This window comes from Phalacrocorax aristotelis, chromosome 6 (genome assembly GCF_949628215.1).
Source record: "Phalacrocorax aristotelis chromosome 6, bGulAri2.1, whole genome shotgun sequence".
Classification (NCBI taxonomy): Eukaryota; Metazoa; Chordata; class Aves; order Suliformes; family Phalacrocoracidae; genus Phalacrocorax; species Phalacrocorax aristotelis.
In genome coordinates this window covers 14,372,849-14,398,470 of record NC_134281.1, presented here as the reverse complement: position 1 = coordinate 14,398,470, position 25,622 = coordinate 14,372,849, and the positions used below count along the sequence as shown (strand labels likewise).

Below are 25,622 nucleotides of genomic sequence, written 5' to 3'. Positions count from 1 at the left end.
GTGCAGGGTCCCAAGGGGAGAGAGTTTGTTTTCAAGAAAAATAAAGATTAAAGAGAATTAAACAAACCGGAGATGGGCTGAGGGAGGAAGGGATGTGGAGCAGATGGTGAGAAGGGGAAAGCAGGGAGACCAGCACAAAAGCCTTGGAGACCCTGGAGGAGAGAGGAAGGAAACGGCAGGAGGAGAGTGCAGGGAAAGGCAGCATGGGGGAGGCAGACAGGGTGCAGTGGGGAAGCAAAACACCCCAGGCCCTGGCATTGGCTCCTGTGTTTGGCCAGTCTCCTGCTGGGACTTAATTCTGCCCAAATCTCACTAGCATCTTTGTTCCTGAGAGCTCAGTTTGCTGCAGAGATCCAGAACAGGGAGGAAACCTGAGAGTTATCTCAGTGGAGAGCCTGAAGGGAGGGAGAAAGTGCAGCCATGCCAACTGCTGCCCCTCTAGCTGAAGTGGCACCCTGCTAGCCCCTGGCGCTGTGGCTCCAAGATTTTTTAGCCAAGGACTCTGGCCTTCTGGGGTCTGCACTGAGGAGCAGGACTCTGCCCTGGGGTGGGAGGGAGGAGGCCCTCCAAGCAGCAGGCAAAGACCTACAGTGTGTCCCTGTTCCCTCCCACAGATGGGATTCACAGTGTGACAGCCCAGTGTGTCCTGCGGGTGATCATCATCACGGAGGACATGTTGGCTAACAGCATCACGGTGCGGCTGGAGAACATGTGGCAGGAGCGCTTCCTCTCCCCACTGCTGTCCACCTTCCTGGAAGGGGTGGCCACAGTGCTCGCGACACCCAAGGAGGACATCTTCATCTTCAACATCCAGAACGACACAGACGTGGGTGGCACGGTGCTCAATGTCAGCTTCTCAGCCCTGGCACCGCGGGGCGGGCGCTACTTCAGCTCAGAGGAGCTGCAGGAGCAGCTGTACATGAAGCGCATGGCGCTGACAGGTGCCTCCATGCTAGAGGTGCTGCCCTTCGATGACAATGTCTGCCTGCGGGAGCCCTGCCAGAACTACATGAAGTGCATCTCTGTCCTCAAGTTCGACAGCTCGGCCCCCTTCATCGCCTCCCCCTCCACCCTCTTTCGACCCATCCACCCCATCACTGGCTTGCGGTGCCGCTGCCCACAGGGCTTCACTGGGGACTACTGTGAAACGGAGATCAACCTCTGCTACTCCAACCCCTGCCTGAATGGTGGGATCTGCACCCGTAAGGAGGGGGGATATACGTGCATTTGCCGCCAGCACTTCAGTGGTGAGTGCCCAGAGCTGGGGGCTGCAGGGGGATGGATGAGTGGGTCCCTTGGCCTTGCTGTCACCATGGTAGGGTTCTTTTCCTGGCAGGGCAGTGGGTGGCGGAGCCCCTCTTTGCCTCCAGAGGTCCAGCTCTGTTCCTGGCTCTCCGTGTTTCCATGGTGCTGGATACACAGGGCTGAGGTTGCCATAGAAATCTGTCTTTTAGGGAGGTGGCATGGAGGGCTTATGGGGGCCCTGGCTGTCACCTCCCAGCCTTTTTCATTGAGCAGGAAGACCACATTGGACCATGCCAGGCTGGGGCACAGGAGGCTCCTTGGCCCTGCCCCATGCCAGTGGGGTGATGGGCTGTGGGGCCATTGGAGATGCTGGTTTCAACCCGTGCCAGTCTTCAGCTGGTCTAGCAGAGGTGTAGAGCCCACACGTGGTGGGTGAGCTGCTGCCCACTGAAAATGGAAGGGGAGGCTGGGCCTAGCTGCCCTGCTGGCAGGATCCAATCCAGGCAGATCTGATCCTACCCATGGGGGGAGTCCCTAGGCTGGCCAGTGTCTGGTTGCCCCAAGTCCTCAACAGGCTGTGGAGTCCTATGCCCAGAGACGGGCATTTTGGGGGTGAGGGAAGGTGGCCTGTGGCTACTGGGGAGGGAGACCCTGCTTTGCCCTCCCCACCAGGAGGGAGCATGACAGCAGATGGCTGCCTTGGAGCCCCTCTCCTGTCTGTGGCTTCTGGTGAGATAAGCAGAGTCCATTGTAATTAAGCCCCAGCATTTGAAGCATGAACAACCATTAGCAGAAGGGTTAATGAGCTCTTTTCCCTCTCACTTCATGCTGTCTCCTCATCCTCCTTGCGTGCCACAGAGCAAGTAATGGGAGCAGGGCCCGGAGCGCAGAATTGCAGCTGATCAGTTCCCTGTGTGCTGTGGGGATAGCACAGGAAAAGTGGCTGGCCAGATCCCCTGCACTGCACTGCTGAGCTGGCTTGGGGCATCCCTGTTAGCAATGCCAGCAAGGTGCAAGGGTATTTGGTCTCCCTCATCTGCCTGGTTTCCACTTGGCTTTTGCTCCTGCTTCAGAGCCTGCCTGCAGGGTTAGGAGGCTTCTGGTGCTGTGGGTGAGACAGCCATTGGCGGGGGAGCTCAGTGGTGCTACGCTGTCCCCACACCCCGGAGCCGGGACTGTGATGCCTGTCCCAGGCTTGTGGAGTGACAGCGCTCAAGGAGACTCAGCATCACCAGGACTTTCCTGGCTTGTCCTTGCCTCTTCATCCTTAGAACCATGCAGCCCAGCTGTGGCCAGTCTCCTCCCATCCCATTCCCATGCTATCCCGGGTCCAGACTTGCTCCTTCAGCTGGAGCTGACATCCCATCCAACCCAGGGGCTCGGGCTGCAGGGCTGGCAGTGGTAGCTAGCTTGCTGGCTATTCTGGGGAACACCTGGGTGACACCTGGGTTGTCACATCCTTCACCTGCCCCCAGCTGCCGCCTTGCCCCAAATCTGGGTTGAGCTCTGCACCTCTGGGGCAAAGAGTGGATGGGTGGCTGTTGTGTGCGTGCCCCCAACCAGGATGTGTCCCAAGCCTCCTGTCTCACTCCTCCCCAGGTGAGAACTGTGAAGTAGACAGCCGTGCAGGGCGCTGCATGCCTGGCGTGTGCCGCAACGGCGGCACCTGCACCAATGGTGCCGACGGGGGCTTTCGCTGCCAGTGCCCGGCAGGTGGCTTCGAGACGCCCTTCTGTGAGGTGTCCACGCGCTCCTTCCCACCGCGATCCTTCGTCATGTTCCGGGGCCTGCGCCAGCGCTTCCACCTCACCCTCGCCCTCTCGTGAGTCCTCTCCCTCCTCCAATGGACACTGTACCCAGTCCCCGTTCTGGTGGCTCTTGTGCACCCTGGAGCTGTCCAGGGACTCACTGGTGCTCTCCAGATCCCTGTGTTACTGGCTTTACCTCACCAGCAGGTTGCCCTGCTGCCTTTAGCCAAAGGGCTCTGCATCTACACTGGCATGTCTCTCCTGGCATCAGCTCATCCCTTCCTCCAATGCCTCTGCCCTTCCCTGTTGCCAGTTCTCTGCCTCCATGCCAGGCCCTCCCATGCTCCCAAAGCATCCGCTGGATCAAGCTCCCATTCCATTCCTACCTGGGCTTGCAACCAGGGCCAGGGCCATGTCTCACCGTGTCCCTGTGCTGGGATGCTGTTGTGTTCCATGGGAGAGCAGGGATCTCCACGTGCTTCTTGCACACACCCTGCCCTCCCACTTCCTCCCTTGCCCCAGGTTCAGCACCGTGGAGCCCAGCGGCCTCCTGCTCTACAATGGGCGCCTGAATGAGAGGCATGACTTCCTGGCTGTGGAGATCATCCAGGGGCAGGTCCAGCTCAAATACTCCACAGGTAGGCTCGGCCCTGTCTGTCGTGGGATTTGTGACGTGGGAGCTGCGAGAAGGCCTGCGCTGAGCAGGGAGAGCAGGGTGCTGCCCTGGATGGAGCCCACGCTAAGGGAGACAGGGTTGAGAGAGGTGTTGGTGAGCGTCAGTGGATGGCACAGAGGATGGGTGTGTGTTTCAGGACCCTCCCTAGGCTTAGAAGTGCAACTGCAGCAGAGGGGTTGTGAGCACAAACCCTTTTGAGGTCTGCCCTGCCTTTCTGCCCCATTATATCATCAGGAGCTTCATCTACTGCCTTGCCATGAGCCAGCTGGGAGAAGAGGAGCCTCTTGGGAGGATGTTCACTATCCTGTCGGTCTCATCCCTGCTGTCTTGTGCCATTGCTGTGCCCATCCTGCCTGCCCTGGGGGGTGCCAGGATCAGCTGCCAGGGGAACTGGGCACTCATGTTAACCACTGGGCCTTCCCTCATGTCATGTGTCCAGCGGTTCTCCCCTCTCCCCTGCAAGCAGTGCTTGGTGGCCATCCTGCTGCTGCTCTGGCTGCACTGGTCTCCTCAGGGCAAGGCCTGCCAGAGGGTGGCTTGAAAGGGGCTGGCCACATGGTGCCAGAGCACGCCAGCAGTCAGCCTGGACAGAGGAGCTCTTCCAGAGTGCTGGCTGCTGGTCCCTGGGCTGTGATTCCCCCACCCTGCTCCTGCCGCAGGAGCTGGTGTGTCAAGCTTGTCTCTCTGAAGCCCTTCTCCATCCGTGTGAGGCTGTCAGCAGTGCGGAGGGCTTGGTTGCAGGTGCGTCCAAGGGCTGTCTGGCTTCCCTCAGCATGCCGTCATCCCTATTCCTGCAGGAGAATCCAGCACAGTGGTGAGCCCGTACCTGCCGGGGGGCGTGAGTGATGGCCAGTGGCACACGCTGCAGCTCCGCTACTACAACAAGGTATGTGCGCCCCAACTCTCCCCCATGCACGTGGGTCTCCCTCCCCATGAGGCATGAGCAAGCTGCTCCGGCTTTCCTGTTCTCCAGCTCTGCCCCATGAGGGAGGCTGTGGAGAGAAGGTAGAGGTGGTTTTCAGCTCTTGGGAATGGGTGGAGTGATGCTGACAGCCAGGTGCAGGGGGAGATCGACCCTCAGGCCACACCTGGAGGCAGTAGAAATGTGCTCCGTGCAGTGTCCTCACCTGTATCCATCTCTGGTGCTGCTTGCTGGGCTTGGCTGGAGATGTCCCTCCTGCTTCGCTCATGCTCCAGCAGCACAGCGTGGGCTGTGCCCAGGCCCTTTCCTTGCTGTCGTGCAAGCTGTTGGGTGCCTGGCTCTGGGGGCACGTGTGCTGCTAATGCCCTGCGTTTGGTTTCAGCCCAAGGTCAGCGCGCTGGGGGTGGTGCAGGGCCCTTCCAAGGATAAGGTGGCCATCTTGACAGTGGACGAATGTGATGCCTCAGTGGCCCTGCAGTTTGGCAGTGAAATTGGGAACTACTCCTGCGCGGCAGAGGGTGTGCAGACCAGCTCAAAGAAGTGAGTTCCTCAAGGACTGTGTGGGGAGAGGAGCAGGGCATCTGGGTCCCCTGCAGAGTCAGCCCTTCACATCTGAGACCGCTGTAGTTCCAGGCACCTTGGCTGTGTGTGCCTGTCCCTGGGGATTTCTGCTTCCCAGCCCCGTGTGCTGGGGAGCCAGCTGTCTGGCCTAAGGTTGCTGTGGCTCTTAAAGCCCTGGGCTTCTGTCTTTGCAGGTCCCTGGACCTCACAGGTCCCTTGCTCCTTGGAGGGGTACCCAACCTGCCAGAAAACTTCCCCCTCACACACCGGGACTTTGTGGGATGCATGAGAGACCTGTATATTGACAGCAAACGCATTGACCTGGCCTCCTACATTGCCAACAATGGAACTGCTGCAGGTACTGGTGCCTCTGCTCTTGCCAGACCCTGCCCTGGGAACTGCCCCTCCTGCTCACACAGTAGCACTGCCGGGCTGTAACAGTGGTGTGGTAGCACAGCTGAAGCTGAACAGCCTCCCGTTGGGGAAGGGGGCCTCCAGATCCCTCTAAATGAGCCAGTCCCCATCCCAGCTAATGTTCTGGGAACGTCCCCTGATCCCAAGTGCAGAGCCTGCAGAGCTGGCCTGTCTGGGAGATCTAGGTGGTAAGTCAAGCTCCACAGTGTCTTTCTTGTGGCATAAGGAGCAGCGACAGCCTTGATCCTCACTCCTGAGCAGGCAGGATCTGTGCTGAGAGGCTGAGCATCTAGGCTTGCCCCTCGGCAGCCAGGCTGGGGTGCAGCGGTGTCTCCCTATATGGGCTGGAGGGAGGCGGTAAGCAGGTCAAGGCTTATGTGGGTGACTTTGATACCTCCAGGCTGTCATGCCAAGCACACATTCTGTGACTCCAACCCCTGCAAGAACGGTGGCACCTGCTCTGTCAGCTGGGGGACCTACTCCTGCCTCTGTCCTGTTGGCTTTGGGGGCAAAGACTGCCGCCACCGTGAGTGAGAGGGCGCTGCTGGGTGTGGGCAGGGTGGGTATGGGCAAGACTGTGCTGGGTTTGCTGTCGAAGCAGGGTAAGGGGTCCGTGTGAGATGAACTCTGTTGTCCCTGCATCTAGTGCTCCCTATGTAGTGCCCTTCCCTTCTCACCTCCACTTTTCTTTCCAGCCATGCACCATGCCCACTATTTTCAGGGCAACAGTGTCCTGACCTGGGACTTCAAGACAGATGTGAAGATCTCAGTGCCATGGTACCTGGGGCTGGCATTTCGGACGCGCCAGCCAGATGGGGTGCTTCTGCAGGCCCATGCCGGCCAGTATACCACCCTGCTCTGCCAGGTAGGGCTATAGCCTCAGCCTCAGCACTGTGCCCCAGCCTCTACTGCCATCCGCCCCAGGAGAGCAGGAAGATCCTGCTCTCCATGTTGACCCTAGCCTGGGCAGAGAGTGGTTGCAGGGAGAGGTGTTTAGCAGGGCTGGGTTTCCCTCCTCATGCTCATAGGGAGGGTAGGCTGGAGGCAACCAGGGTTGGCAAGGCCTTGGCTCACTGCTGCTGTTGCTGGCTCCCTCTCTGCAGCTGGCTGGGGGCCTGCTCTCCTTCATGGTGAGCAGGGGGTCTGGCCGCAGCACCAGCCTCCTCTTGGACCAGCTGCGGCTCAGTGATGGGAGATGGCATGACCTCCAGCTGGAGCTGCGGGATGTCCGCAATGGGCGAGACTCACGCTATGTCATCACCCTCACCCTGGACTTTGGGCTCTACCAGGTAAGTGCTGCTTGAGACCCCGGCACCAGGACAGAAACTGTGGGGGATGCTTGGCATACATGGGCTGGGCTGGGTCTCTGCACCCTCAGAGAGGGCTAGGGCAGGAGAGGGACAGGGCTGGGGCAGGGCTGATGCCAGTTCCCCCGTGTTACTCCCTGTCCTTCTACAGGATACAGTGGTTGTTGGAAATGAACTGCATGGCCTGAAGGTGAAACACCTGCACGTGGGGGGAGTCCTGGGATCTGGCGAGGTGCAGAATGGGCTGAGGGGCTGCATACAGGTGAGTCTATTGCTCTGAGCCTTCCCTTTCCAGCGGGTCTGTTATATGGAGGGGTGGAAACACAGGCCAGGCAGCTGCTCCCAGCATCCATCCTGCTGGTGACACTCTCCCTCTGAGCATTCAGCACTCCAGGATGCCATGGAGCAGCCATAAATTGATGAGCAGAGGTGACGGGGGGTGGCTGCCCCTGGGTGTTTGTGGAGGGCAGTAGGGCTGGAGCCTGGCATGTGTCTCCTGGCTTCACTGTGAATTTGTCACCTGCGTTGCAGGGTGTGCGACTGGGTGACAGCATCACTGGGACTGCACTGCCCAAGCCCAGCCATGCCCTGCGGGTGGAGGCTGGCTGCAGTGTGCCAAGCCTCTGCGATTCCAGCCCCTGCCCGGCCAACAGCATCTGCAAGGACGAGTGGCAGAGCTACTCCTGCATCTGCCAGCCAGGTAGGGCCTGCAGCGCCCTGCTACCCCTTTGCTCTCCATTTCTCTCTGTCTTCTCCCTTCCCCCTGTGACTGCTCTCCTGGCCTGTGACTGCTCTCCTGCCCATCCCTTGGGCAAGTCCTGGGCCCAGAAATCCCCACCAGACTCATTCGTTTTTGTGAGGAACAAAATCCCTCCTGAGCCCCCTGAATCCACTCCTTGATGCTCTGGCTCCTCTCAGGGGGAAGGTGCTTTACACAGTGCTCTCTGTCCATGCCTCAGGTTACTATGGAGGGGACTGCGTGGATGTATGTCGCCTCAATCCCTGCAAGAACAAGTCAGCGTGTCGCCGCAAGCCAGGCTCACCCCTGGGCTATGAGTGTGAGTGCGGAGGGAACTTTTTCGGGCAGTACTGTGAGCACAGGTGAGATACAGAGCACAGGACAGGGCCATGGCCTCCGTGCCTGGCTCTGTGCTGCCCTCTCATTCCAGCTATGTGACCAGGGACCTCTCAGTGCCACCCGCCTCCTTGGAGCTGCTGAGCAGCTGGGCTGGTGGGAGGAGAAGGCCTGGGGGATTTGGTTGTTGTAACAGTGGAGGATTTCTCTCCCTAGGATGGACCAGCAGTGTCCGAAGGGTTGGTGGGGGAACCCCACCTGCGGGCCCTGTAACTGTGATGTGAACAAGGGCTTTGATCCCGACTGCAATAAAACCAACGGGCAGTGCCACTGCAAGGTGAGGGGCAGCTGTGCCCATGGGGACGTCGCCCGTGGCTTGCCTGGATCCCTGCTCATCCTTGATGCTGTTCCTTGTCCCCTCCAAAGACCTGGCAGCTGCCCAGGCCCTGCTTTGTGTGCCCACCTCTGGGATGGACCCCTGCTCAGCTCTTCTGTGTGGCCCTCCTGCCCCAACACGGTGATGATGGGGGTGCTTGAAAATCAGGAGATCCTGGCCCTTCTCGGCCATGGCTCCAGTGGTTCCCCGGGTGCCAGCCTCAGCTGCTGTCCTGATGGGCTGTCTGACGGCTGTCCCTGTCTCCCCGCAGGACTTCCACTACCACCCCAAAGGCAGCGACACCTGCCTGCCTTGTGACTGTTACCCTGTGGGCTCCACCTCACGCTCTTGCGACAAGGAGACAGGCCGGTGCCACTGCCGGCCCGGGGTCATTGGGCGCCAGTGCAATAGCTGTGACAGCCCTTTTGCTGAGGTGACGCCCAGTGGCTGCAAGGGTGAGTGTGGGCACGGCGGGGAGCTCGTGCCATGGGGCTTGGCATCAGTGGCCTCTCCCTGTGACCGACCCCTCGGGGTGCATGTCTCCACAGTGCTCTATGATGGCTGCCCCAAAAGCCTGAAGGCAGGTGTGTGGTGGCCCCAGACCAAGTTTGGCTTGTCAGCTGCAGTGCTATGTCCCAAAGGCTCCTTAGGTGAGTGGGGGATGCGATGGGGAGGGGAGGGGCCAGCCTGGCTGTCCTGCCAGGGGCTGTAGCAGCCCCAGCAATATCACTCTGTTCTCATGCTGTCCCAGTCCTGTTTAGCTGGGCTTGAGGGCTGGGTGAATGAAGTTGGAGGAGGAAATGCCACAGCCTAGGGGAGAGCAGAGGGGGCTGGCCACAGGACTGGGAACAGGCTGTAGGGTCTAGGCCCATCACCCAGCTCTGGGGCTGTACTCTTCCCTTGGCCTTGGTCCCCAACTTCCTGCTGCTTTTTGGTTTCAGCAGGCTTGAGGCTGAGGTCAGGTCTGGCACAGCAGCTTGGCACCTGTAGCACCTTGCTGTAGCTCCGCTGGTGCCATCCTTGGTGTGTGCTGCACGGTGAGCAGGACATAGCATGCCATTAAGTGAGTGCCTGGGATAGGAGTCATGTCCCAAGCTGGAGGAGGCTGTCCTCAGTAATGGCAAAGGTGTGAGCAGGGTGTCTGGGACTGTAGGGCAGTGTGAACCCCAGGGGACAATACAAACCCTGTCCTTCTCCAGCCATTCACCCCAGGAGGAGGCAGGTTCAGCTCCTAACTGTTGTCACTTCTCTCCCTGGTTCTCTTGCCCTCCGTGCTCAGGCTTGAGGGGTGCAGGTAAGGTTGCTCCCATCTCCTTCCCCCTGTGCTGTAAAGGCTATGCCACACGGCTTTCCCTCCCTGCTCCCTGCCTGGCACCCTGCACACCCCTGCGCTTTACCTGCTGCTTCTGGAGCTGCTGAGTGTCTTCCCAATGCTTTGCCTGGCCTCACCATGCCGCTTCCCTGCTCCCAGTGCCCTAATCAGCACAAAATCAGCTGCAGCTGCATGCAGCCCCTGCCATCTGCTGTCCTGAGCCTGCAGCTTTGGCTCTGGGCAGGTCTGCGCTCTGCTCCCTGGCTGGGATGGATGCTGGCTCTCCCATGCTGGTACCTACTTGCTTAGGCTGGGAGGGGAAGGAGCTAGTGATGAGCAATAGGTAGGGAGGCCATGGAGACCATGGAGGAATGGCGTGGGGTGGAGGAAGGGGGAGCTGTTTGAGCAGGGGACAGTAGCATGGGGGTAGAAACTGATGGGCATGCTCAGCACAAGGTCCTGTTCCCTCTGCCCAGTTGGCAGGGGGAGGCAGAGGAATCTGGGGGCCAGATCCTGCCCAGGTCTGCAGCTGAGCCAATCTGTGTTCTCTGCTAGTGGAAAGCCAGCAGTGTGGAGGGTTTCCTTGTTCTCCCTGCTCCCAGCTACAATGGCACTGGTCCCTGTGCTTCTGCAGCTGGGGGAAAGGTGGTTGGGGAGGACAGCAGGGAGCTGGAGCTGGAGTGCCACACTAGTCGCTGGGGCTTTTGTGAGCAGCAGCTGGAGTCTGCTCCAGGCTCCGTCTCCCTGCCCCGGCCACACTGCTGCCCTTTCCCAGCCATGGGCACCTGAGTGGGCTCCTGTGCCCTGGTGCCTTCCCCAGGTGGGCCTGGTCCACAGTCCTGCCAGGTACACCAGGGTCGCCTGGGTTCCTTTTGCTCGAAGTGTGCACAGTGACACTCTCAGACCAGGACACTGCTCTCCATGTCGGCTTTAGCTGCTCTTTTTGTGGTGGTTAATAGCTGATCCCATTCATGCTGGTATCTCCATTGCTGTGCAGTGGTGCTTGGGCCCCAGCCAGGGACTGGGGTCTTGTGCTGCATACTGAACCCACACTGCTGGATGGGTCCTTCTCCATCCCATTCCTCATCCCACTCGGCTGCAGGGGCTTGTCTTTGGGGTGGGTTTGCCAGCCCCACAGCAGGGGTGTTGTCCTCCTGGGGTGACTTTGCCCGGTAGAGAGAGGCAGGACCTTAGCAGGCATTGCAGGCTGTCAGCTAGGGGATGCCTAGATCTGCATGGGCTTCAGTAATTTGAGATCAGATATGTCCTGAGGACGCGGACATGTCCTCACCAGGAATGAGGGGCTTCTCCAGCCTGAGCTTTGCTGAGTCACTACAATTCTGGTGATGGCACCTGGTGTGATGCAGCCCAGAAGCACACATAGGAACCCAGCTCCTGGAGGGAGGGGATGGCAGCAGCTTGCCAAGGTGATGTAGACCAAGGGTGGAATGGGTTGCACTGGTGCAAAGCAGGACAACGGCCCTGGGGTGTTACAGGCCCTCCCCATCACTTGCCAGTGCTGCTTTTTACGGATAGCTGGGGCAGAGGGTCCCTGCTGGGGGGACTATGTATCCTGTGCTGAATTTCAGACATGCTCTTCCTCCTGGTTTTAGGTGCAGCCATCAGACACTGTGATGAGGAGAAGGGCTGGCTGGAGCCAGATCTCTTCAACTGCACTTCACCTGCCTTCAAGGAGCTCTCCATGCTGGTAATCCCCTCTCAGTTCTGCAGCCCTGACAGAGCAGAAGCCATACAAGCAAGGGCTCACAGCCAGGTTTCAAAGACCTCAGCTGTCCCTGGGCACCTAGAGTAGGAGCGGGCCTTGCCACAGTGCTCAGCACCTTTCCCTTCCCATCTCCTGCCTCCAAACCCATCCTGTGGGCACATTAGACTGAGCTGGAGTTGGCTTTGATTTCACCTCATCTCTTGAGTGTCCCCATCAGAAATGACCTGTGTCCTACCCCGGTATTTAAGAGGAAAACAAATAACCCTGAGCAGGGATGAACCATTTGAAGCTGGTGGGATGTCTGCCCCATGGGACATCTGTAGCCCCCAGACCCTTCAGTGACAAATCCCTTTGAAGTATCCAGGCAAATTTATTAAACAATTGCATTCTGCCAAGGCTAAGCTGTAACCAAAGCCAGAAGAGTTTCCAGGAAAGTATTGCTAGATGCTTGCCCCGTCCTTTCATCTCCTTAGCCTTTGTCACGTATGGTACTGGATTAGCTGGGTAGTGCAACCCCTGATCTGTTGCTGAAGGCTGTTTGTCTGCCAGAGATGCTCCCTGTTCTATTGACTACCACTGTGAGTGTCCCTGGCTTGTGCCATGGTTTCAAAAATAATCACAGAATCGCACAGAATCACAGGTTGGAAGGGACCTCAGGGATCATCTAGTCCAACCTTGATATCTGGGCCAAGCAGAGCCTGCAGCATCCCAGTTACCCAGGGAGGAACTGCTTAATTGTTTAATCCCCTCCTTTCTCTCCACTGGCAGCTCGAGGGCTTGGAGAGGAACGAGACTGAGCTCAACACAATTGAAGCCAAGAAGCTGGCCCACCGGCTCCGGGCTGTGACAGACCACATGGACCACTACTTTGGCAATGACGTGCACATCACTTTCCGCCTGCTATCCCGGCTCATGGCCTTTGAGAGCCGACAGCGTGGCTTTGGCCTGACAGCTACGCAGGATGCCCACTTCAATGAGGCGAGTCCTTCTCCCAGATCAGGGTGGCTTCTGATGCTGCTTCTCTTTATCAGCCACTCTGAGTCTGGGTCTCTGAGGGGATCAAGGATGTTGTGAGAACGAGTCAGGAGCACTAGGCTCCCTAGTGCCACAAACATTGACCCACTGGAGCAGAATCCGTGAAGGCCACCAGTGTGGTCAGGGCTGGAGCTCAGGGTGGATGAGGAGAGGCAGAGAGCTGGGTTTGCTCAGCCTGGGAAAGGAAAGGCAAAGGGAGGTCTTATTGCTGCTTGCAAGTCCCTCATGGCAGGGGTGCAGGGAAGATGTCTCTGCAGGACACTGGCTGATGAGCATTGAGGATGGGGGCCCTTCGTAGCAGAAAGTACCTCTCTTCCCCAAGCCCTTGTGCAGCAACTGGGCAGAGAGCACAGTGCTGCAGCCTGGTGGTGGTCAGGATGAGGCCCAAATGCAGTGCTTCCTTCATCCCCTGCCCCCATGTCTCTCCCATGCAGAACCTGCTGCATGCAGGCAGCTCTGTGCTGGCGCCTGAGAACCAGGAGCACTGGGCCATGCTGCCACACAATGAGCACGGCAGTGCCAGCCTCATGGAGCAGCTGCGGGACTACTCGGGGACACTGGCCAGCAACATGAAACTCACCTACCTCAATCCTGTCGGTGTCGTCACCCCCAACATCAGTGAGTAGGAGCTGGCTGGTAGAGGGGCCTGGCTGTGGTGGTGCAGAGCCACTCCTCCATCACACCCTGTCCACTTCGCCTCGTCTCACTTCACCTCAGCGAGGGTGCTGATAACCCTCTTGGTGGCTCTCTCAAACATGGGGAGGTGTTTGCGAGAGACGTCCTGATCCCATTCCTGCCTGGAGTAGGTGGCACACGACCGAGAGCCAGCAGAGCCAGGAGCATGCTGCCCACTCCCAGTTACCTCCCAGTCTCTGGTGAAAAAGCTGCTGGCCTCAATGGCAAATGCAGCCTGCCTTAAGGCAGAGCGAGGATCTGAGCTGGGAAGGAGCACTGTGGGTGCTGGGATCTCATGTCATGCCCAAACGCGGGACATATCCACAACCCAGCCTGTGGCTTGCACAGTCCCTTTGCCAGTGACTTCAAACCTGAGGTGCCCTGGAGCATGGTTGCTCTCCCAGTGGCCATCCTAGAGCTCACTTTCACTCCCTTGTTCCTCTGCAGTGCTGAGCATTGATCGCATGGAGAACCACTCCCATATCCGCCGGCGCTACCCTCGCTACCACAGCAGTCTCTTCCGGGGCCAGCCTGTCTGGGACCCCCACACCCATATTGTGCTCCCACTGTCAGTGCTGAGCCCTCCGAAAGCTGAAGGTGAGCATGTGAGCATCACTTGGGAGACAGCCTGGGAGGGCATGGAAGGGAAGATGTGTACATGCTGAGTCAGAGGACCAAAACTGACCCTTGAGAGCTCAGAGCTTTTGACTTCACCACATGCCAAGGGCTCCTGGTGGGCTCACAAACTGCCTTCAGAACAGCACGTGTGTGTTCTCACCATCCTCTTGTGTGCCTCAGCTGCCCCCACAGTGGTGCCCACACTGGCTGGGAGCGAAAGGAACTACACTGTGGAGAACTCCCCGAAGCAGGCGCTGCCAGAGCCCGAGCCCGCTCTCACTGTGATCATCCTCATCATGTACCGCACCCTGGGGGCGCTGCTGCCTGCACGCTACCAGGTGGATCGCCGCAGCATCAGGTACGTCCTCCTCCCCTTTGCCCACCAGAAGCACCAGTGGAGAGAGACTGGATGGACTCTGCTCTACCCCCTCCACCAGTTACTGAGTCTGTCTGCAGTGCCTAGGGTTTGTTTCCCAGACAGACGGTCCTGCGGTGCTCTGCCTGTTCCCCACCTTTGCATTTCTCTGCCCCATGTTTCCTGACGCCATGGCAGAGCTGTTCCTTCTGAGATGTCAGTGCAGGATGTCTGGGAAGTCCCCAGAGGGCTGCAGCTGCCAGGCATGGTGATGGTAGAGCTCTGTTGCTCCTTGCAGGCTCCCCAAGAATCCTGTGATGAACTCCCCCATCGTGAGCGTGTCTGTGTTCAGCAATCACACCTTCCTGCGGGGGCCCCTGGACACCCCTCTCGTGCTGGAATTTCACCTGCTGGAGACAGCCAACAGGAGCAAACCTCTGTGCGTCCAGTGGAACCACTCCAACCCGTGAGTCAAGCACAGCTAGGCCACTCACTTTGAACTGCTTTCCCCAGGCACCTCCTTGTTCTCCAAATCTCCCTGGCCATGACAGGCTGCATGCCTGGGCAGCACTGGGACATGGGGGTTTCTGCCCACTCACAAGGGGTTTGCTCCTGCTGGGAGGGCACGGCAGGGTCTCGGCTGGGCTCTAGCTCCAGTGCTTCAGCTGTAGGAGTGCAGTTGTATCTGCTGCTAGAAAAGCCTTGCCAATCCCCTCTCTGCAGTTCCTTCTCCACACACCACACTCATCTGTGTTCTGTGCTATGTGCACTCTGCTTTTTGGTGACCGCAGGACCAACCCCTCTGGCTTCTGGACAGCCAGGGACTGTGAGCTCGTGTACCGAAACACCACACACGTCCACTGCCAGTGCTCCCAGTTTGGCACCTTTGGGGTTCTGATGGACAGCTCGCACCGAGAGGTAACCTCAGCCTGTGGGGCTGTGGGCAGTGGTGGGGGCTGTTAGCCACTGGGTCGGAGAATAAGTAGGCACATGCAGAAAATTCCCTGTGGGACACAAGTAGAGTTGGAGAGCTCAGCAGGCTTCCCACATCTCCCCTAATACCACCCTTTGCCTTTGGTTCTCTGCTGCTGCAGCAACTGGAAGGTGACCTGGAGACATTGGCAATTGTCACCTATTCCTTGGTATCTCTCTCCTTGGTGGCTCTGCTGCTGACCTTCTCCTTCCTGACCTGCCTCAAAGGACTCAAGTCCAACACACGTAGCATCCACTCTAACATATCAGTCACCCTCTTCTTCTCTGAGCTTCTCTTTCTCCTGGGCATCAACCGCACCGAGAACCAGGTCTGTGGGCTTGAACAAACACACCATGGGGGTGGGAGGAAGGTGTGGATGATGCAGCTAGCTTTGGCACAGTGGGACCATCTCTGAGTGGCTTTTGTCTCCCCAGTTTCTTTGCACTGTGATTGCCATCCTCCTCCACTGCTTCTTCCTCTCCACCTTTGCCTGGCTCTTCATCCAGGGCCTCCACATCTACCGCATGCAGACCGAAGCCCGCAATGTCAACTTCGGGGCCATGCGTTTCTACTATGCCATCGGCTGGGGAGTGCCTGCCATCATCACCGGTAAGAGCTGCTTGTCCTACAGCCATGCCAAAAGCACCAGGTCTCAGCAGCCTCCTGATCCCTTGGTGCTGCCCAGCTCACTTACCCAGTGGGGAGAGCAGTGGGTTGGCTTGCCATGGCCAGCAGTGCTGGCAGCAAGCAGTGCTGTGGTGGTCAGCTGGGGACCATGTATCAAGGGCTGTCATCTTGCCTCCTGGGGAGAAGTAATTCCTCAGCCCACGTCTTGTTCGATGGGCACTGCTGTCCCAGGGCTTGTGGTTAAGGTCTCCTGGTTTCCCAAGCCTGTATTCTTGGGTGGTCTGTTGCTGGCAGTGATTGACTGCTGGGCTGGGCTGGGCTGTGTCAGGGTTGCCTGGAGAAAAGGAAAGGCCCTGATGCTGGGGCTTGCAGTCCTGGTTCTTCCCCCTATGGCAGGGAAGTCTATGCACAAGGCAAGGAGCAGCGAGAGAGCCCTGTCACGGCCTTTGGTGCTGGGATGGGATCAACATGGCTTGGGCAAGTTCCAGGCTGCTGGGTTTGGGGCCTGACCTCTTTCTTCCTCCCGCAGGGCTGGCTGTTGGCCTGGATCCCGACGGCTATGGGAACCCTGACTTCTGCTGGATTTCCATTCATGATAAGCTGGTCTGGAGCTTTGCAGGCCCCATTACTGTCGTCATTGTGGTAAAACCCTGTCCTGTTTCACCCACAGCCTTCTCCTGCCTCCCTTCTCCGCACCATGGGCACTTGCCCCTTCCTCAGCTGTCCACTGCCTGTCCCCTTCTCTGTATTCTTCGGCTAGAAGCCCTCTCTCTGTCCTTCCTCGCTCCAGCCAAACCTGGGGGAGGCCATGGCTCAGGCATGAAGGGGAAAGGAGGGGAAGTTCACATGGGCCTGGCAGACCTGGAGTCTGCCCACGCTCTGTGCTGGGGATGTCAGGTCAGAGCCAGCCCTTGGCACAATTTCTAATCAGTGCCAACACTTTCAGATGAATGGGGTCATGTTCCTGCTTGTGGCCAAGATGTCCTGTACCCCAGGCCAAAAGGAGACCAAGAAGAAATCGGTTCTGTGAGTATTAGTGGCCAGACTCCCAGCAGAGCTTCTGTGGCTCATGTTTTTTAGCATTTTCAGTGATCATCCTCTCTCTTCCACCATTGCAGTGTCCCTCTGTGCATCAGCGTCAGCCTTGCAGCCGCTCTCCTCTCCCACACCTGCTGGCCACATTAACCCTTCCTAAATTTTGTCCTTTCCTCTTGTTCCTACAACCCCATCTCCATACTGTCTCACCAGCCTGTCCTCCTTCACCACCTGGCTTCACAGCCACCCCTTGTGTCTGCTTGGATTAAACACTCTGCCCTTGTCAACTCTCAGCACCTGCTTTTTATTCTCCTACATGCTTGTTCTGAGAGCTTTCCCTGCTCCCTCCTGGGCCAGCCGTGGAGCTTGGCTCAGCTCTCTGTGGCTCCAAATGACCTGTGTCATCTGGGGCCCTGTGTTTGCCATGTGTGATCCAGAAGGGAAGGCCCGGGAGTTGGGAGGAGCTGAACTGCTGCACAGAGATGAGCCTGCAGTGCTGGGCACTGCAGGGAGGGCTGGGCAGGAGTGCGCTTTCCCCTCTGGATCTCTGTCTGTGAGCACTAGACTGTAGATTAACAACACGCACTAACCTCTCGGTGTGTGTCTGTGTGCCTGTCTGTCTGTCTCTCTCTCTCCAGCATGACGTTACGGAGCTCCTTTGTTCTGCTTCTAGTTATTAGCACTACCTGGCTTTTTGGCCTCTTGGCTGTCAACAACAGTGTCCTGGCTTTCCACTACCTCTACACTGTCCTCTGCAGCCTCCAGGTAACTGCCCGGCCTCTGCCAGGGAGGGCACAGGTCAGCCCAGGAGAGTGTCCCTGCGGTCCCCACAGCCATCTGTGGAGAGTGGGCACCCCACGCTGAGTCCCTAGCATCCCGCTGGGTGCCTTGTCCCTTCCTTGTCACTGCTGCGGCAGCAAGTGGCTCCTGCCAGTCCTCGCTGCTGTGCCTGTGGTGAGTGGTGACATGGAGCAGGAGCAGGAGGTAGCTGCAAGGTGCTTGGTTCAGCGTTGACATCCAAGGGGCAGTGAGGACCGTCTTTGGAGGGAAGGGGTGCCCCTGCTCTCCGCAGAGCAAGACAGTGGCCTGCAGCAGCGGTGTCAGACACCCCAAATGTGACCCACGGCAGCACCCTGCAGACCTCCTTCCACCACAATGGCTGATGTTGCTGCTGGGGACCCTGCCAGCCCCTCGTTGGTTGCTGCCAGCCAGGGGGACACCCCACCCTTTCCTCCCACACCTGTGGCCACCATGAGGGTTAGCACTGATCAGTGTCAAGGGGGTCATTGCAAAATCCCTGTCCTGGTGGCAACCAGGGCCAACACGCTGGGCTCTGGTGAGCCAGGGAGTGGCTAGGATCCAGTGCTGTGGGCGAGCAGGTGGCCAGCAGCAAGGGGCTGTTTCTCATGCCATCTCTCCCTGCAGGGCCTGGCTGTGCTGGTCTTGTTCTGCGTGCTGAATGAGGAGGTACGGGAAGCCTGGAAGCTGGCCTGCCTTGGAAAGAAGGGGCAGAGCGAGGAGGCCACGAGGAGCACACAGGTGGGCGAGAGCAGGAGCAGCCCAGGGGTCTGGGGACAGGCTGCCTGCCTGAGACAGGAGCTAATGGGGACATCAGGTGGGGGGATGGCAGGTGCGGGCGGGAAGGCCATCCCCTGGGCTGCCGTGGCACTTCCTTACCAGGGCACATGCCTCTCTCCCCACCTCACAGGGCCCCAATGCCTATAACAACACAGCATTGTTTGAGGAGAGTGGGCTCATCCGCATCACCCTGGGGGCCTCCACCATCTCATCAGTGAGCAGCGTGCGCTCTGCCCGCACCCACTCCAGCCAGCGGGCTTACCTCAGGTAGGAAGCAGTGTGAGGCTCCGGCATGCTGGGAGCACCCAGGCAGAGCCAAGGGCTCCTGCCACCGTGACCATTTGGGCCTCCTGTCTTTCAGAGACAATGTGACTGTGCGTCAGGGCTCGGCCCTGGATCACAGCCTGCTGGCTCACGCCGGCCCCACGGACATCGACGTGGCCATGTTCCACCGTGATGCTGGGGGAGGTAAGGCTCAGCCTGGTGCCTGGGTTTGAGGCTGACCAAGCATGTCCTGAATTAACTCCTGACTTAAGGAAATCCTTCATGGTGCAGGCTCTGGCTGTACAGCTACATCCTCCACCCCGTGTTCAGCTGTGACTCCCAAACATGCTGTGGATATGAAGGAGAGGCAGCAGCTGTGTCGCATAGCACAGCCTCCTCCTGGACAGAGAGCAAAGGGCATAGCCATTCTTCAAGGAGCTAGAAACAGAGGAGGCAAAGCGGGAGGGATAGGCTGTCACGGGGTCCATGGGGACACTGGGCTCCCCAGTACAGCACAGGCACTGACCCACTGGGGTGAGACTGGTGGGTGCCACCCTCCTGGCCGGGCCTGGGGTGTGGGACAGGAGAGCAGAGGCTGAGGGAAGTGGGTTTGCTCAGCCTGGAGGAAGAGGAGACAAAGGGGATCTTACAGCTATTTGCAACTACCTTACAGGGAGGTGTAGCGAGATGGAGCCAGGCTCCTCTCATGAGCACCTGATGAAAGGGCAGGTGGAGCAGGTGCAGGCTGCTGCCAAGGGAAGGGCAATCAGGGGTAAGGCAGGCTGTTGTCCTCATGAGGGCAGTCAGCCCTGGGGTCGTTCTGCCTTCCTGGATGCAGTCAGAGCCTGGCTGGCCCTGCCCTGGGCAGGGGTCAGAGCAGAGACTTCTGGGTCCCTCCCTGCCTCTGTTATGTGGTGATTTGGTCATTTAACTAGCAGAGGCTCACAGGCATGAGTCTGTCCTTCCCCATTTGGGCTGAAAAGCTGCGCCCACCTTCATTCCAAATGTCTCCCCAACACATGCTGTTTCCCTGCAGACCAGGACTCGGACTCAGACAGTGATCTGTCTCTGGATGAAGAGCGCAGCCTCTCCATCCCATCCTCAGAGAGTGAGGAGAACGTGCGCCTGCGGGGCCGATTCCAGCGCCAGTTCAAGCGGGCAGCACACAGTGAGCGTCTCCTCACTAACCCCGCCAACACCACTCCCAAAGGCAAGTCCCAGGGGCTCTGTCAGGGGAAAGGGTGAGCTCAGGTCCTGAGCTCAGGGCCAGGCTGTGCCTTGTGATGGCTTCAATTGCTGCTCACAGAAATACTTTCTCCCTCTTCCCTGGGGCCTGTTTTGCTGTGTCCTTCACTAGATGTGGATGGCAATGACCTCATGTCCTACTGGCCGGCTCTGGGTGAGTGCGAGGTTCACCCCTGCTCCCTGCAGAAGTGGGGCTCTGAGCGGAAGCTGGGATTTGACATCAACAAGGATGCGGCCAACAATAATCAGCCAGACCTGGCCTTGACCAGCGGGGACGAGAACTCCCTCACCCAGACCCAACGGCAAAGAAAAGGTAATGACCTGGAGCAAGCAGGCAAGGGTGGCCTGGCCTGTCTCAGGTTGGCATGGCCCTGAAGGCTCAGCATCAGATCCATCTTGTAGTGTCCTTAGGGATGTATGGCTTTTTGCCCCCAGCTTTCGTGCTCTTCTCACTGTTATGCAAAGGTTTGACTTCTCTTTCTGTCTGGTGCAGGGATTTTGAAGAACCGCCTTCAGTACCCTCCGACTCTCCAAGGTTTGCCATCCGTTGGTAGGATGACCAACGAGCTGACATGGTACAAGACCTCCACATTGGGTCACAGGGCTGTCCCTGCTGCCTCCTATGGCAGGATTTACTCTGGGGCAGGCAGTCTGTCACAGCCAGCCAGCCGGTACTCATCACGGGAGCAGCTTGACATGCTGATGAGGAGACAGATGTCCCGGGAGCAGCTGAGCAGACACAACTCAGGAGAGTGCTTGGAAGCTGTGCCCAGCCAGCATGGGTCTAGGGAGGAGCTGGACGCTATCCCCAGTAGGCATGGGTCTATTGAACACCTGGAAAGTATCCCAAGCAGACATGGGTCTAGGGAAAACTTGGATCTACTGGCTGCTAGGCCCAGTCAGAGAGATCATGGGAACACGCTACCCCGGAGGCAGGGCTCCAGAGACCATCTTGACACTTTACCCTGCAGATTTGGGTCAAGAGAGCAGCTAGACTGTGGGCCAGTAAGAGAGGTCTCTAGAGAGTGGCTAAATACATTGTCAAGTAGGCAAGTGTCCAGAGACCGAATAGACACGTTGCCAAGTCGAGATACTTCTCGAGAACAATTGAATTTGCTTTCTAGAAGACAGCCTTCCAGGGACCAGCTAGCATCAGCTAGACAAACTTCAAGGGAGCAGCTGGACTTTCTCTCCAGAAGATCTAATTCCAGAGAGCCTCTGGACACAGTGCCTAGCAGGCATCCCTCACAGGACAACCTGGGGAGTCTCAGTAGGAGGCAGCTGTCTGGGGAAAGCCTAGAGCCGTTGTCAAGGAGGCAGCCTTCTAGGGAGAACCTGGAGGCCGTTCCCAGCCGACATCCTTCCACTGAACAGTTAGATATCCTTTCTTCCATCCTTGCTTCTTTTAACTCCTCCGTCCTGTCCTCGGTGCAAACTTCCAGCACACCTTCAGGCCCTCAAACCACCACCACCCCCTCTGCTGTGCAGACCTCCTCGATGCCCTCCGCAATGTGCCCCTCGACACCTCGTTCTGCCACCTCCCACAGCATTTCGGAGCTGTCACCAGACTCAGAGTAAGTGTGTCCCTTCCTCAGCTAGGCCTTGTTCAGCTGGTCTTGTGTATTGTCCACCTGCCTGGCTTCTTCCCAAAGGTGTTTCAGTTTGGGGGGAGAGGGCTGTCTAAGAGTGAGCCCCTGGGGTGAGTGGCAGGTGTCTCCTGGTCCTGAATAGCGACTGCGCAGGGAGAACCCTCAGATGTGGCAGCTCCAGGCACTTGCAGTGCAGCACAAGCAGAAACATCAGTGTATCTGAGTCTGCTTGCTCTGCCAGAAGTGATGGCCCACACTTGTGGCCTGTGGGGGCTCAGGGAAAACGCTTTGTCAGGCTAGGCTGACCTCATGGCTGGTCCCCTTGCTCAGTGCCAGCTGTAAGTCCCAGCAAGCGGATATGTGTGAGGGCCAGGCTGGCTGGAGAGGAGGGGGGCCAGCCACATTTCTCGCCAGGGACCCTGTCCCGGTCTCTCATTTCTTCCCCTCCAGCTCTGCTCCCTGCTGGTACTGCTCCCATCCCATTCCTCCTTCCCTCTTCCCTGAACTCAGGGACTTGGAGACAATTGTTCCTTCCTTGACACAGGAGCGTGTTTCTGCCCTGTCCCCATCTGGCATAGCTGGGGGGAGGCAGCTGGAGCCCAGGAGAGATGCCACAGCTTAACACTGTTTTTCTTTCCTCCCTGAAGAATAATGAGAAATGAGGGCCATTCCTGAGGGGCCAAAGCTGTCGACAAGAGAGACAGAAGAAGCAGGGCCCTTCGCCTAGCCAGGCGCTGCCAGCTGAGGTTTGGTGTCCCCAGGGGGCAGGGGCCAGAACTGATGATGGTCAGAGGCCCAAAACTGACCCTGCCTTCCCCTGCCCTCCGGGCTGAGGGCCGGCAGCCTGCACCACCAACTGCGGGGAGCCTCCGGGCTCTTGGCTGCCGCCATGCTCCCCATTGCCTGCCTGGTGTGACAGGTACGGCAGGAGCCTGCTCGGGCGAGGGTGGCTTCTCCAATTCCCTGGGGCCGAGCTCTTCCTCTGCAACCCGTTTGTAGGCAGGGAGGGTGTGTGTGCGTGTGTGTGGGCAGGGGCAGGGGCAGGGGCAGGGGGATGGAAATGGAGCCCAGGATGTGAGGGCAGGGGAGGGTTTTCTAGCTTTTTGTATCTTTGTAATCAGAGAGAAGAGAAATTTCTATAGTTATTTTTACGGATGGTCTGTTCCCAGGACCTGGAGCATTTGTCTCACCAACAGCCCTTTGCCAGCTTCCCTGGGTGTACCAGGAACCATGATTCCAGTAGGCTGGAGGGACAGTGCCAGGCAGCCCTCATGGCTTTGCCAGCACTGCTCTGTCCCATCCCCATTGCAGGGCAGCTGGGCCCCCTGCCCCTCTCACCCACCCACTGTGCAGCTCCACACGTGTCTCTGCCATCCTCCTGCCTCCATCCGTGAGCCGGGACTGGGCGCTAGCGAGAGCACAAGCGAATAGGGTGGCAAATTCAGCACTAGGAACCCACCGGGGAGGAAACAAGCTTTGCTGTTCAGTCCCATCCTGTACCAGGATGGTCCCACTCCTATAAGTGCTGGTTTCCTCTGCTCAGCAAATGAGCACTATGTTTTTACCCACTGTATGTTGTGCTCTTTAACCTGTGTGTTATAGAGCAAACCTCTTTTGGTTTGTGGGTCCATGCAAGGAGCTGGATGACCCTAGCCCTGCTCAGCAGCAGGCCAGGCTGTTCCCAGAGTCAGTGCTTGCTCTGTGGAGTATTAGCATCTGCAGGAACATGATGTGGCTCCAGGCTCATGGTCCAGCATTGCCCACAAAATTTCTATCTAGCTGGTTCCCTGCAGGCTCTGTGTACATACACACATGTCCCTGTGCTCTCTGGCTGGCAGAGGACCCCAGCTCAGAGTAGTCTGGAGTTTGGGAGACAGATATAAATAGCACTTTGCCCTCTCTGGAAATTCAGGCTACCCTGATGGTTTCTCTGCTTGGCCGGGGGCCTGGCCTGGGACTCCTGGTGGCTCTGCTGTGAGGTGACATTCCTCTGTGCCTATCCCAGCCTTGGGCCAGGGGCAGCCGGCTCGGGGGGCCGGCATGTTCCCTTTCACCTGCCAAGCGCAGTGCCTCTGCTTGGCTGCCCCCGTGGTGCTCTCGGGGCTGCCTGACAGCATGCTCCTTACTGCCTTACTACCACACTGCTGTAGCTTCATACTGCAGCCCAGCCTGACGTGTTTACAGGAGGGGACTTGTGCTGCTGTCCTCCAGGCCTCTGGGGAGACCAAGGCCTCTTGGCTATGTCCCTGAGTCAGCGGGGAGGACGTGGAGGGGACAGAGGGGTTGGGTGATGAGGGTGCCATGGTTCAGGCAGGGCTGCCTGCCCCCAGCACAACCCCGACGAGGCAGGCTCACTGCCACCCTTCTCCCAGGGATGGGGAGGGAAGGGCTTGCTGAAATGTTTACATGCCATTTTGGACGAGTGCACAGGGGGAAGGCCTGCTGGCCCCACGTGTTGGGAACAGCTGGGCCCCTCCGTGCTGCCCGCCTTCGCGAACAAAAGCTCGTTTACATGTTCCTCTTCAGCTGTGTGGCACCGGCGCCCTGGGCTGTGCTTCAGCCAGTGCCATATGACCCCCTTGGCACCCTGGTGGGTATCCATGTCATGTGCCTGCCATGCCATAGGGCCCACTTTTCTGCCAGGTTGGGCATAAGTGGGTGCTTTGTGTCGGTGCCAAACAGAGAGCAAGTGACAAGTGCCAAAAAAGAAGAGAGCAGCGGAGCCAGTGGCTGTCCCCGCAGAGCTGAGCTGGTCAAGAAGCAGGAGTCAGTCTGTGGCTTGGTCCCTGATTGTAGTGCTGTGGCCTGGGCTCTGGGGAGCATCCCCCTTGGATTTGGGTTTGGGTTTGTTTCTTTGCGGGGTTTGGTTGGGTTTTTTTTTCCCCTCTCTCCATCTCCTGATTCTGTGAGCAGGGAGCAGGGAGATGCCCACACCTCCCCACCCGGCTGTGTAAAAGTGTATCATGGAAGCGCTGGATTTGGAAATAAAAATCTATAAAATGGCACTGGTCTCTCTGCTGTCTCTCCCTGTGCTTGGGATCCATGGCTGGGGCTGCAGGTGCGGTGCCTGGGCTTCAGGCGATGCTGGGAGGGGGCTTGGGCAGGAGCTTACAGCCAACTCCTGGCCTGAAGGGAAGTTGCTGTGGCCTGGGGTGAGGTGACCAGGTGACAGAGACTTCAGGTGCTGCCAGTTGCTTGAACTTGACTATGTCCAGGCCGGTTTACCCAGAGGTGGGGTCAGCTGTGGTGGTGCCCAGTGGCCCTGGCCCCGGCTGGCAGGTCTGCAGTGGCTGTGGTTAGCTGTGGAGCCCATGCCTGGCAGCAGCCAGCATCCCTGGCCAGCAGCCTGGGCAAGGCCAAGGGGAGAACATCCACCGTCCAAAGGCAACATGGCCTCAGCGGGGCCAATCTGGGCTGCAGGGAAGGAGAGGGAAGCAGGAGGAGGAGGAAAGGCCCAGTGTGATTCCAGTGCCCTCCATCCCTCCCTTTCTTGCTGTTGGAGGGGAAAGAGCAGGTGAGCAAAGGGCAATATTGATCCAGGGCACCCTGAGCAAGGGTCGCCATCGATGAGTGTGGAGCCTTGGTCCCTCACGGGCTCCCTCCTTAGTGCTGGCCTGAGCTTGACCCAGCCCAGGTCGGCCCCTGAGCACCAGGGGGCTGGGCTCATGATGGCCCCTGGGGAGTCCTGCTTTGGTGGTGCTGGGAGCTGCAGTCCTGTCCTGCAGCCCTTCCTAAGGCTGGCCTGTGGGTGAGGGGGAGGGCTCCTGGGAGGCTAGGGTGGCTGAGGGGGACCCACAGGCAGAGCAGCTGAGCCGGGTTCTCGGTGGGGGGCGTTGGAGGCTGGGGTGCAGGAAGCAGCAGTGCAGGAAGCAGCAGTGCAGGGTGGGGGCCGGGAGCAGTGATAAGGAGGTAGTAAATGGCACCCATGCTATCAGCTGCTACCAAGCAGGAGCCCTGTGACGGCCTCCACTTCAGTGCCAGGTAAGTGGATAAACAATGGGGAGTCACGTGTATGGGTGCATGTGCTGGCATTGGCGTGCCGCTACCTGGCCATGGTGGGGCTGATGGGCATGGAGGTGGGACAGTGCGGGGCTGGGGATGTAGTGGAGATTGAGGGGAGCAGTCTCAGCCCCACACCTGGAAGGCAGATGAGGAGTCCGTGTGTGGTTGCTATGGGACCCAGGTTGGCCCAACTCCGGGGAGAGCCAGGGTGGCCACAGGCTGTCCCCCAGCCAGCCAGCCAGGATGGGAATGAGTCTCTCCAAC

At 58.6% G+C, this 25,622-nt stretch overlaps 1 protein-coding gene across 8 annotated transcripts in view; it reads left to right on the top strand.

Annotated features, from left to right (window-relative positions):
- CELSR3 (cadherin EGF LAG seven-pass G-type receptor 3) overlaps positions 1-24,359 on the top strand; it is a 35,014-nt gene extending 10,655 nt beyond the window's left edge. Inside the window, exons 2-37 of one of the 8 annotated variants that reach the window (XR_012661037.1) lie at positions 615-1,247; positions 2,845-3,067; positions 3,516-3,631; positions 4,467-4,555; positions 4,974-5,131; positions 5,347-5,510; positions 5,967-6,092; positions 6,262-6,431; positions 6,670-6,855; positions 7,025-7,135; positions 7,405-7,573; positions 7,833-7,974; positions 8,165-8,285; positions 8,596-8,779; positions 8,873-8,974; positions 9,604-9,618; positions 11,250-11,344; positions 12,131-12,340; positions 12,832-13,015; positions 13,520-13,669; positions 13,871-14,048; positions 14,344-14,511; positions 14,837-14,963; positions 15,140-15,346; positions 15,453-15,627; positions 16,175-16,287; positions 16,592-16,671; positions 17,319-17,445; positions 18,106-18,219; positions 18,389-18,525; positions 18,620-18,726; positions 19,559-19,732; positions 19,880-20,080; positions 20,261-21,341; positions 22,004-23,946; positions 24,039-24,359. Coding sequence is in view for 6 of the 8 variants with exons in the window: in XM_075096053.1 (XP_074952154.1) it covers positions 615-1,247; positions 2,845-3,067; positions 3,516-3,631; positions 4,467-4,555; positions 4,974-5,131; positions 5,347-5,510; positions 5,967-6,092; positions 6,262-6,431; positions 6,670-6,855; positions 7,025-7,135; positions 7,405-7,573; positions 7,833-7,974; positions 8,165-8,285; positions 8,596-8,779; positions 8,873-8,974; positions 9,604-9,618; positions 11,250-11,344; positions 12,131-12,340; positions 12,832-13,015; positions 13,520-13,669; positions 13,871-14,048; positions 14,344-14,511; positions 14,837-14,963; positions 15,140-15,346; positions 15,453-15,627; positions 16,175-16,287; positions 16,592-16,671; positions 17,319-17,445; positions 18,106-18,219; positions 18,389-18,525; positions 18,620-18,726; positions 19,559-19,732; positions 19,880-20,080; positions 20,261-21,341; positions 22,004-22,031 (6,365 nt within the window). In the remaining 2 variants the exon portion in view is untranslated. The other 7 variants (XM_075096055.1, XM_075096053.1, XM_075096057.1 and 4 more) reach the window with 7 other exon arrangements.
- Positions 24,360-25,622: the final 1,263 nt, after the last annotated feature.